General features: G+C 47.3%; 1 protein-coding gene across 1 annotated transcript in view; it reads right to left on the bottom strand.

Moving 5' to 3' along the window:
• Nucleotides 1-8894, bottom strand: part of LOC139649844 (protein shisa-6-like) — a 30160-nt gene extending 21266 nt beyond the window's left edge. The window contains exon 1 of the mRNA XM_071526346.1: nucleotides 8792-8894. Within this exon, the coding sequence (XP_071382447.1) occupies nucleotides 8792-8894 (103 nt within the window). The remainder of the gene's footprint in view (nucleotides 1-8791) is intronic.
• Between the last annotated feature and the right edge of the window lie 3769 nt (nucleotides 8895-12663).

The following is a 12663-nucleotide window of genomic DNA, read 5'->3' as shown; positions in this document are numbered from 1 at the left end:
ACTGTACTGTACTGCAGTGATTCTCAACCTTTTTCATATCAAGGACCCCCAATTTATTCCACATTAGAGCCACAGACCCCCGTATTTGATGAGATTTTGTCTCTCGGACCCAAATCTGAGAATTCTTCTTGTTAGATATGATTTTGTCCAGAATTCCATGACTATCTGTATTGTAGGTAGAGAGATAACAGTGAAATATGAACAGTCATTCTTCTACATTCTCTAATCGTGTTAACTTCTAAATGAAATGCTGAAGTTTAACAATTCATCAACTGGGGACCCCCTGCAACCCCCTCAAGGACCCCTGGTGGTCCCCGGACCCCATGTTGAGAACCACTGCTGTACTGTACTGTACTGTACTGACTTGTATTAAAAATCACAATAAAAAACATCTTGCTATAAGCTATGTTTGCTAACAGTTCAGTTGCTAACGTTAGCAGGCCAACTAGCCAAACTGTACTGTAGTGACTTATATCAAAAATCCCAATAAAACCATCTTGCTATAAGATAGCCTATGTTTGCTAACAGTTCAGTTTCTAATGTTAGCTAGAAAGTCAGCTAGCCAAACTGTACTGTACTGTACTGTACTGTATTGTACTGTACTGACTTATATCAAAAATCACAATAAAAATCAAATGACCCCCCCAGTTTTGACAATGCCCATATTTTCCCAGTTAGCGAGAGGTCAAACGCATGTACACGCACATACACACACACACACACACACACACACACACAAACACATTTGGTTTGCCACTATTACTCCTCCAGCTCCCCATTCAACTGTACAATCAGACTCAGCAGGGGCCCCAGTCTCTAGCCATTCCAGCGAGTTAATTCCAAACTCATTAACAATGGAACCATAACAATAGCGTGCACAAAAGCATAAGGTGTGGGTGGACTGTCTGCACGCCAAAAAAAATGCCCGGCTTTTCATAATCGACTGTCAGTCATTTACTAAGATAAAGGCTTCTTTAAGTCCGCATAGGGAATGGGAGCCCCCAATTGCAATTTAATTACCATTTTGCTGGAGTTTTACAAAAGAAACATAAGTATGCAGTGTCATGACTAGGGAGGATTGAGTTCATGAATAGAAATGTGTTTCCACAAAAGACAGAGGAGTGAGTTGAATTAAAGCCCTGACATATTCATTGAAAGTTGCAATTTTTTCCGTCTCCTCTGGCCCTCGCTTGAATACGGAAGAAAAGACAAAAGATTCAGATGAATATTAACCAGTCTCTTCTGTACTGGGAGAACATGCTGGTGACCCTTCGTGCCCTCTATATTTTTTCCCACTTACTTTCACTTTGTTTAGCTTGCCGTGATTTTCAATTATCATAAGTTCAAAAGTCGATTTGACCATTAAAAATTAAACGCAACCCTTCAGAGGCACATCATATTCCTGCATTTGACGGACAGGAGATCCTATTTCAACTGCAGTGCACCGGTGGCTCTGCACAGTGCTTAAAGCACAAAAGCCGACAGCGCTTGACAAGGTGTGCACAATTTGCTGCAGGCGCGAGGTGTGAGCGAGACAAATTTGAATATTGATTGAGGCCATTTAATCCACCTCGGCACCTATTGATATGTCAATCATCCCGGTAAATCTAGTAAAGCGTATCAGTCTTGGGAGCCGAACAGTGGCCCAAGGACACCGCTCTTTTCTGTCGTGCTTTAATTGCTGTTGGCACTGCGCTCCGTGACTCATGGTAATGAGTTAATGAAGTCATTGAGATTTAGTGAGCAGCCACCGGCTACGGACTTCCTGCCGAGAATAGTACACCATTCAATATGCTATATCTTTATTAACATTTCAGAGAAGTGCCAGCAGCCACATTGCCTGCCTTGATCAGAGCTATGGCGATTAATATTGTGTCCTGTTGGCTAACAATAGATGGGGTAGGGTGGGTGTGTGTAGGGGGAGGGGAGGGGTGTTGTGATGAATTTTATGGCGCCATATGTACAGTAGGCATTTTAATATTTCATCATCATTGCATCTCATAGAACTAAATACTATTCTCTCTCTCTCTTTTTCAAAACACACTCCATATACTGTAGTTTCTAATACTTTCAATAGCTTGTTTTTGTGTCAAGTGAAAAGCCAGATGAACCAGGTTTGCTAAACAATGTAATGCGCCGAAAGTTTCAGCAATCACAGGAACGTTTTTCAGCAATTTAGCACACTTTCCTGTGATTGCTAATCTACCCGGCACATCTGAATGTTCCGGTAGAGTAAACTCCAGCAACAGAAATCGTCTGCACACATACTATCATGAGCACATAAATAGAAATCTAACGCTGCGGATGTCTTACCTCAGTGCGGCGCTGAGCTTTAATTATGAAGCATTTGAAAACAAATCAAAGTTGGCGTTCTCCTCTGATTAGTAATAAAAAACTAAAGTTTGAGCCGGTTAGACGACTGCTCAGATTCCATCCGATCTCGACAAACTATGACTCACTCCTCAGCAAAACAATGAAAGGGCTTTGCGGAAATTTATTCATGTATTATTTCTGATTTCATGTCAGGTAATTGGTTAAAGCGTCTGCCAAGCAATCAATATTCTATGGGGTTGTGCGGGAGACTGAGGTAAGCCGAGTTTGAGTCGGAGGCCGGGGAGAGATATCTGACGGAGCCTTCCTCGGATCTAATTAAGTAATAACCCTCGCTGAGAGAAAACCAGAATGAGCGGAGGGGAAAATCTATAGAATTCATTTCCAGAGACGCTGGCGCCAATTTGTTTCAAAATGACTAATATCGCATTCGGTAAACGCGCGCGGACATAAATCACTTCTGCATTTGTTATGGAGTGAAAGACCCTGTTTGACATTGTTGGTCACTTTGCATTCCTAAATTGCCGCATAAATGCTCGTTGAAAGAGTGTCTGTCTGTGTCTTCTGCGCTCGACCGCTGACTCGATTTCGCAGCGTTTGCCTCCGTTTGTTCCCCATCTAAATGGAAACTCTAAGAGCTTGTAGAAGCGGTTTCGGGCACCTGTTGAGACTGACGACATGCTGCGTAAGAGAGAGAGAGAGAGAGAGAGGGAGCGTGGAGCATAAGGCCGGCCCACCTGTCTGCTGACTGCTGCGGGACAGGAGGACTCCTATGGCACGAGATGAAATGTGCCCTCTTTTCGCCGAAGACTCCCCTTCGGCGACTCCCCGAAATAACATTTGCACGGCCCAAACTGCGACGTAAACAACTTCAGATACTCCTAGATGTGTAAACAATACCGGGGAATCATTGCCGCTCCCCTTCAGTTGCGATAATGCAAAGCTTCAAAAGATTGGTTGGCCAAGGACTGCCTGTTGTTGGCTTTTTGTTTTGGGGAAAAAAAACCACTTCAAGCTCTCTGATAAATGCTTTTCTGATAGTGTGCGAGTGAGGCATTTCAACTTTCTTATTTCATCATTACAGTGTTGATATCATATGGGGAGAGAAATTGAAAGGTGACTGAAGTGGAAAATGATTGTTAGTATAACGCAGTATAAACCGGTGGAGCATTGTAGCTATGCGCTGGAACCGAACCCGAGATGTTTCCCAGAGAAGCAGCTTACGCCATTCAGCAATGCGCCACACGTACGCGTCAATAGATGAAATACAATGGGTCTTTATGGGTAGATTTAATTATTACATTCTCCAGAGCGACCCTCCGGAGCCGCCGCGCTCCCTCTCCCTTTGACAAAGCGTCATATTTCACGTTGGCATGCGTTTCAGTCAAATGAGAGGGAGTCAGGTTGATAGATAGAGGGTCTGGAGAGATGATGCATTTCCCCAGTGATTGCTTTCATAGCCATTACTCACACTGTAGGGTGATTAGTAGGCCGGCGGCTGACACCTCTCTCGCCGTCTCATAGGAGGGTCCGGTTAGCTCTGCCACAACACCGATCTTTGATTGCCAGGCTCAATCAATGGGGCCACAATAATGGATCATGTGCGTTCCTATTAATCAGCCCGTCCGGGAAGGAAGTCGTGAAGGACGGACAGCGGCCTGTATGAAAGAGGCTTAGAGGACTTTTTGGAAATATCACTCATGATCTGTCTCCTGGATGTCATTGTTTTACCTGTCAAAAGGTATTTTGGGAAGGACCTTGACTGGCATCTGCATCTGACAGGATGTGAAGCCACAGTGTCAAACTGACTCCTCTAAGGTTACACTCATTCACACCGGTCTGTCTGCCATTAAACCAAACACTAAGCTGGGACATTTTGTTTCTGGCCAGCCAGAATAAACAGTACACTAAACAGTAATGTGCGCCGGCTTATCTGAATTTGGGCTATGCATTTGTCTCATTTACAAACGGGGCTAATTAAAAAATCTGCATATAATAACAGTGTATCAACATTATGAGTTAAGTTCTCATCAAATCTCTAATGGCTTAAACTACAGGATGCAAATTCCAGCATGGAAGCACAATCATTGGATTGTACCATTGCGGTAACTTTTTCTGTAGCTCTGATTTTAGTGCCCTTGTGCATAATAATAGTGGGATTATGTGCGTACATGTTGGTGTATAAGGAGTAATTTTCCTGTGCTCAAATGCAGTGAAGTTGGCCACTACATTCTTATCTGCTCTAGTCAAACTGCATGGTCAAATTCAATTAGAACAAATTAGAGTACATTAGTTATGCCCTATTAAATGATTAGGGGGAGGAAAGTCACTTCAAAGAACAGTTACATAAGACCTGTTTTCCCATAAATATATTCTTTCGTTCTTTTATAATCAAAATATATGTGACCCGGCAGATGGAGGAGTTTCACCTTTCTTAAACAGCTGGAAAAAAGGCTATTTCATCAATTAGCGTTTCTAAAAATAGAGTTCAAGATGGCCGCCGGGGGTTATTGCATAGGAAGGGATTGTTAGCCAGCTCAGCCATAACACCCTCAGAAATAGGCCATGCCCTTGGTTGGTCCCTTTGCCTCAGCGGCTCAAGCACAACAGCTAATTTAGACATGAAGTATTCCACATGACCTTAATTGTGCATTAATCACTATCAATTTCCATTATATGTCATAACAATGCACACTGTGGATTTTGAGATCGTCTTTTCGGGGCGTTAATTAAAAGCTAGATAGTATAGCGGCGGCGGCGCTGCGCAACCATAAAGCCACCAGGGCCTTTGGAATCTGTTGTAGCTAAGAGGCTAATGAGCTAGCTAACGGGCTTGAAGTCAATGAGCAGCCAGCACTCCAGATATCATCCTCCAGAAACACTTTCCATTTTTGACTATATTTCCCAGGGGGCATCGTGGCAGCTGCATGGCTGATTCCTCCCGGTTTAATTTAATACCTTCATGCTTCCCTAGATTGCTGTGTCTGCCAGATAAACCACCGTGGTTTTTAAAAAAAAAATGAAAACTCAGATGGAGTTTTGCTCAAGATGTGACGAAGCAACTGCGATCCACGGGACAGAGCTGGGAGATATAAACTCCTCGAGCTGCTCAGGTGGGCTTGAGAGCAAACAAATATTGACTGACTTTCCCAGTAACCGTTTCATTTTCTCCGAACGGCTGATTCCGGGGGATGATGAAAAGACCGGATACTAATTACAGGAGATTACTAATTAATATAGCCCGTGTACACAATTGAAGCTAATTTGAGGCGATAAATAATGCAAAAGTCGCTTTGCGTGGCCCGAGAGTGTCTGGCACGAGCCGCGAACCTTCTGAACCGCTCTTGAGACGTTCCCCCGGTGTAAATAATAAAGCTATGGAGCTATGGAGGAGACGCCACGTGACTCACTCCCTCACCTATGGGGAACGAAGACGAGCGTGAATTTTATTACCTCGGGCTTTGCAAAACGACTTCCCGGGGCTGTTTTAGAACGCGCCTGATGCAATATTGATAGGGCCGGGGGTCCTGTTGTGTTCTAGGTAGACGGATCAATGCCCCATGCAGGAGATGAGAAATATATATAGGCGTAGAGGCAGCATCGCGATTCGACTCCCGGGGGCTGTTCCCTGTGCTTTGTGTGCAGCCCGGCTTAAAAACAGATATATACCGGAAAGCCTCGGTTGTTGTCAGGACAACGGCGACGAGGCAGATTGCGTAACCTTCTTTACATCCGGCACGCGGGAACGTCACGACGCCTCACATCACTTCCGAGCGCGGGACTCAGCTTGACTGTTACGATTTAGAAGAAAAAAAAAGGCTGAGCAAGCGAACTCGGGGTAATGGAACGTCTTAGCGTGAGCGCGGGAATAGTTCTTACACCGGCGGCCCCGGTGCTTCGCTGTCAGCCCCCTTTTGAGGTTCGTTGCCCGCGGCTGCAAGAGTCAAGAGTCTCTGTGCACAGAGTCTTCACCTTGCTTCTCCACTGTCAGCCGAATCTTAAGAGAACGCTGCCTGGGTGTGAGACGTTACGATCTTTCATTCTTTACCTCCATGGAACGAACGGGGAATTTAAGTCTAAGGATTGTCTTCAGATGCTTTAAAATTGATATAATGTTCCATAATGTTCCCGGCTGTGAAATGGGATTTTTTTATGCCCGTAAGTGGTTGGAACCCTATGGTGCCTCCTACACCAGCTGATAGCGATTGTGTTTTAAATCCTGGCGTCTGATTGGTCCACTGTTGACAATGCATGCAATCCTGCCTAGTGTCTCTTCGATATTAAAGCTTTGTCAATTGTCCTCCAAGAGTCGCTGAGGTCTTTTCTTTGCATGTAAGACTTGGCCAGATGACAATCCATCACTGTCTTGACTTGTGTAAGAATGCACGTCTACACACACACACACACACACAGTCACACAGCTCTATCTATACATTGACCGTGACATTCTAGTCCCAGTGTAGAGCCACTGAAGCGTCCCTGTCCTGCCTCTGCCTCAGCTACTGGCAGAGCTCCTGAGGGACGCCGGGGCCTGTGTGCAAAATAAAACCGACCGGCCCCAAACAGCCGATAAACAATATCTCCAAATGCGGAGAGAGAGGGATGACCGAGAGCGAATATCTTCTGTGCTTTTTTTTTTTTTTTTTTTTTTTTACGCCAGCATATGGCCGTTTCAATTCTGCCATATGTGCCTGAGGGGAATTCTCCCTTGAGCTAGCTGTTCGTCTTTCTTCTCCTCCTCCTTAGGGATCTCTGACCCCCCTCTCTCCCCAACACACACACACACACCACACCACACCACCACTTCTGTCATCCCAGGCGTGCGTGCTCTCGCTGGGAGGGTTTTTTTTTTCTCCACTGCGTCCTCCCCTGGCTTCTGTCACCAACCGCTGTCGGAGCGTCTCAGCTGAGTCCCCCGTCTCCCCGCGGCTCCGGCTCGCTCCGCAGTGCAGTGTGCCAAAATGTGAGGTAATTAAGACACGGAGAGTCCTCGGCGCGGTCGGGGGGGGGGAAAGAGGAGTGAAAAGAGAGAGAGCTCGTAGCTGTCGGGCGCGGCCGATTTTGGAAGTGCTGGAAGTGCGCGCCCGATTAATATGTATACCATGGGCGTGGGCATGTGACTGGCGTGGCTTGGGGAAAAGAAAACGGTTTCCTTCTTGAGTATACTGCACTGAACTACCTACAGCAGGGATTCTCAACCTTTTTCATTTCAAGGACCCCAAATTTAGTCCACATTAGGGCCACGGACCCCCATTTGATGAGAATTTGTCTCTCGAACCCAATATTTTTTAGTGTTAGATATGATTTTGTCCAGAATTCCATGACTATCTGTATTGTAGGTAGAGAAATAACAGTGAACAGTCTTCTACATTCTCTAATTGTGTTCACTCCTTGTAAATGAAATAATGCTGAAGTTTAACAATTCATCAATTTGCTGGGGACCCCCTGGAACCCCCTCAAGGACCCCTGGTGGTCCCCGGACCCCACGTTGAGAACCACTGACCTACAGAACATTATGTTCTAGGGTTAGATACTGGCCAGTCATCTCATCCACCTCTGATATGATGGAGGTTCCTCCCTGACCATAGGTATGTCATTTGATTTACTTCTATTTAATTTATTCATTTAATGTTTTTGTTCATTTAAAGGCCTAATGCATCCCAGAGTTTCCCTATCATTGAATAGATGTGCCTTAAAGAGCTGCTAACCCACATATAAGAATTTCATTAGTCTGATTTTCAGTGGAGTTTTAGTGTCCCATGATGGTCTAAATGCTGTTTTCTCAACATTGAATAAATCAAAATAGTGTCTTTTGGTGATTTCAGTCTAAAAATGTTGATATCAGTGCCAGACCATATTGGCCAAACGCTAGTACAGATTATTAAAGTCTGATCCTGACTGATGGTAATGTAGCTAGGCAACATCTCTGCGTATTACAAAAGGTATAATTCAGTTATTACCATTACACCACACATAGACCTGTTCCGGCTGATTCATAATGAACCAGTGTGAGTGACTCCCCCTCCTGCGCTTTCACACCCGTATCATATTCCCTCCATGCCTCACTCAACAGGAGGTTAACAGGCTGGCTGGATATATATATATATATATATATATATATATGTGTGAGAACGCCTCCCTCCATCCGACGCCCTCCCTTCCCCAACCCCTAATGGCCCCTAGGGAAACTTCATTATTTATCGCTATTGAAGGGGCCTTTCAATTATAATACCTCAGCCCCCCTGTCTATTACCCCGTTGGTCCGGGGGGTTGGAGATTGAATACCTGTAGCCTCCATCGGCGATAATTCAAGCGGCGCCCGCGATGTGAAAAGTTCAGGGGACCCGCGCCGGCGACAATGCGGAGGCAATTTGCCGAGAGGGAGAGGGGGCCCCGAGAATGTGCAGTGGGGTGGGGGGGGGGAATGGAGTCCGTGACAGCTAAGAGATGTAGACGCGGCTTGTGTGCTCCCGCCTCTGCAGACCGGCGGCGGAGTGGAGTTTATCAGCCCCCCCGGAGCCGGAGCCGGAGCCGGAGCCGGAGCCGGAGCCTCCTCTCAGCATGCTAAGTCTCTCACGTCCCCCGTGTGATTTTCAAATTGGAGCCCTAATGCCGAGCTTGACAAGGTGTTGATCCCTCTCGTCTCCCCGCGGCTCTGCGTGCCGGGGAAAACACCACCTGCTTTTAAACGGGAGAGAGAGATCTGGCGCGCGGTCGAATATATTCGCAGCAGATGATATAAAGGTATATTTAACGGTCTGGTTGCCATTAGTTCGACTGATTGCATTATTGCTGCATTAATTCCCCGAAAGCAACAAGCAAAGCGTTTCTCGTAATGGTTTATCAGCTGCGAATGTGAAATTAGTGAATTGTTAAGGTGCTCAGTAAACAATTGCCCACTGTAAATTGATAATGATTACTGATTATCACAACAGCCACAGTCATTTATCAGCCTATGCAGCACTGTACTGTAGGGCCAAGGCTGCTGAGCAGGGTATGTGAATATATGGATGTGTGTATGAGTGCATGTGTGTGTGTTTACTGGGAAGGTAGAGATTACACAAACGCATCATTTGGATCAACACGGAAACACCAGCTATTCACCTCTGCCCCCCCGAGATCTATAGCCTAATAGACTCAGTGCGAAATCTAACATTTGGTCAAAATCTATCAAAAAAAAAAAACGAGGGAGGATGACTGAACACATTCACACGCCACAACTTGGAACGCGCGGCTTCCCTTTCGCCTTTTCAATTTCCAATCTGCTGGAAATAGATTTTCGGAGATGGATCCCGACCCCGGAGCTGATAAAATTTTAATTCGACCCCCCCCCCCCCCATGCATCATTATTTGCACAATGCAACTGGCAGTCGGCGCTTCTGTGTGCCTCCGAATGGCAAGTCTGCGATCAAATTCGGCACAGAATACAAAATCCCCACCACCACCCTCCCTCCCTCCCTCCCTTCCGCACAACAAAAAGACAATCATTCCATTTGTTCCCCCCCCCCCCCCCCCCCCCCCACACACACACACACACACACAATGGCTCCTGGATAATGGTAATATCGGGCGGGGGCGGACGGAGGAAAAAAAAAAAAAAAGGGGGGACCGAGTTATCTGTCTTTCCCCAGTCTTCGTCTCTGCCTCTGCCGCTATGAATAATAGATTACAGATGAGAGCGGGAGTTTTGCCTCGCAGGGAGTCGGGGGGGGGGGGGGGATGCTGCTTGAGGTCAACACAGCCGAGATCACTCCTCACCGCGCCGATCTTCCACGAGCGTCCTCAACACGGCCCCCTTTAGTACGAGTTGTTTTTTTTTATCACTTTTTTTACTCACTTATTTAGGGCGGGGCTCGCTTTGTTGAAGGACACAGGCTGCTCCATATTCAATGTCAGCCCCTTTTTCGATATGATAAACAGCTTGGGCCGGGCTATTTTTTTGGGGGGGGGGGGGGGCGCGCCACTCTCGCTAAATATTTCGGTAGGCTCTGCCGTTGTGCCACTTAACGTCCTCCGTCCCCCCCCCCCACCCCGCGCCGGCTTTAGCTGCTTAATGTGAATTCTCAAGCCGACGGGGGAGAGAGAGAGACACTGCCGCCTGATTAGCAGGTTAGCCGCATTCAGAGAAAACCAAAAAAATGAAGGCCGATTCACACTGTTTTTGTTTTTTTTTAATAATTGAATTAATGTAGCCGAGACCGAGAGGCGCCGCGAAACCGGGGGGGTGGGGGGGGGAAGGATGAGAGGGAAAAAGCTGTCAGATTCAAAAAGGGCCCGACAACGTCCTTTTTTAGCAGCGGATTAACAGTTCTCAGATCTGCGCCCGTGCCTCTAATGAGAGAGGGTGTTCACTCGCTCACGTTCGGCCATAAAGAAATCAATTAAAACGAAACGTCGGATTCAATCCCCATGGCTTACGCTCTGAAGCTCCAGTGAGGGGGGGGGGGAGCTTGAAATTCAAAGACCGGGAGCAGACCCAGAACACAATTCAACTTGCCGATTCCCGCCTCCTTTCATCCGCTCACGCAACCACGAGGGAAGCAAAATGGCCCAACGGGAATAGTTATTTTGGGGGCAAAGTTCACGAGTTCATTTTATTTTTCGCGTGGGGGGGTGGCATTTAAAAGTAATCTTATCGGTCTTGGACGGAGCAGCGGGGAGGGAGAGGTGGCAAAAGAGAGAGACCAAGAAGGTGTGGATTTAAAGTCGTTAAACGGTCTTTTTTCATCGGGGAGTGAATCCCAAAGGAGGAGCGGAGGACTCAGGGAGACAGTCTGACTCCACTGTCCCGACTCCTGTTTGTTCTTCTCTTTAAAGGAAGATAAATACGGCGTCGTAAAAAGAAGCTAATGACTCCAAAGAAGACACGACTGTAGGATATTGGGGAATTTATGTATTATACGCTTCCATTAAACATATATAAAACTCCTGAGCTTGCTGAATAAACCCGGGATTCATCAAGCGGCTCCGAAAATCCGCTCCACCTTGTACGTGTGCAGCAGGACCCCCCCCCGCTTGGAAAAAAAAGATGATGAATTAACGAATCTAAAAGGAGGGAGGGGTGGAGAGGGGGGGGGGGAATTAGCATGAAGAAGAAGTCCTCGCATTTCAACCGACGCATAAAATATCTGCACTTACTTTAATGAGCGGCGATAAAAGTCGCCACGCTGTGCCCTGTCCCCCCCCCCCCCCCCAGCTACCTGCAAGGTCTCTCTCTCTCTCTCTCTCTCTTCTCTCCTCCTGCCACACCTGCCAAACCCTTCCTCCCCCTGGAAACCCCTCGTCTTGTTTAGCTCCCTCACTTCTTCTCACTTTTTTTTCCCCCCCTCCACTCAAATATCTACCGTCTGCGCCACATTTCTTGCATATTCCCATCTCTCTCTCTCTCTCTCTCTCTCTCTCTCTCTGGCGAAGATAAAAAGCCGGCCCCGCTCGCCCCGCTCCCCTCCAGCGCGCCTCGCCCAGCCAGACAAATAGCTCCACTTGTTTCAAAGTGGCCACAACAGAAGGACAATGATAAGTGTCTCCTCCTCTCCCCCCCCCCCCTCCCCAACTGTCATTTCCTCCCTCTGCCCCCGCATCTCACATCACTGTAATTGACTGCAGTGTATCTGGAAGTGCTATTGTTCCCCGGGATACCTCGGGAGCCTTGTCAGGGAGTGTAGGGCGACTTGTCATTCACTGACCTCAACATATTTGTGCTCTGCTGGTATTTTAGAAAACGCTACAAGGTGTTTGTGCCATGTGTTCATTTTCTTCCTCCCCAGACCCGCAGACGGTCATTAATTCCCGAGTCCTCCATCTGAGGGACTTCGCGGGTTTCTGGTGGGGTAAGCGTCTCTAGGATGTAACGGTAAAGGTTTCCACTCCTCCTCCCCCCGCTCCGGAGATGGCCCCGGTCATCCCTCCTTATCGCGCGTGTGTGCGGGAGGAATCCGGGGCCCGATCCCCCCCCGGCTTGCTAATGAGTGCCGTGGCCCCGGCCGCGCGCTCCCTCTCAAGGACCTTATTAACGCCTTCTGATCGGTTATTCCGGGGGAGTGCTTAGCCAGCAGGTCAGCGACGCCACCTCCCCATGAACCTCCCGGCCATCAATTTGTATGAGCGGGTATACGCCGCCGCTGTCAATCAGAAGAGCCGCCCAGCGACACGGGGGGGGGGGGGGGGGGGAGATATATCTTCTCACAAACCCGCAAACTGCAACTTTGGGGGGTTCAGCTTGCTCCCAGAAGAAGCGGGAACCTGCTTCTCAAAGCGTTTAAAGGAGATTTGGCGGAGAAAGAAGACCTGCAGCAAAACCAGTGATGTAGCAGTAAAAAAAAAAAAGGTGAG

Source organism: Centroberyx affinis, unplaced genomic scaffold (assembly GCF_046629955.1).
Source record: "Centroberyx affinis isolate AG114_WGS23_722 - 3 ecotype Tasmania unplaced genomic scaffold, CSIRO-AGI_Caff_v1 ptg001405l_1, whole genome shotgun sequence".
NCBI lineage: Eukaryota > Metazoa > Chordata > Actinopteri > Beryciformes > Berycidae > Centroberyx > Centroberyx affinis.
This window is presented reverse-complemented; position numbering and strand designations above follow the sequence as displayed.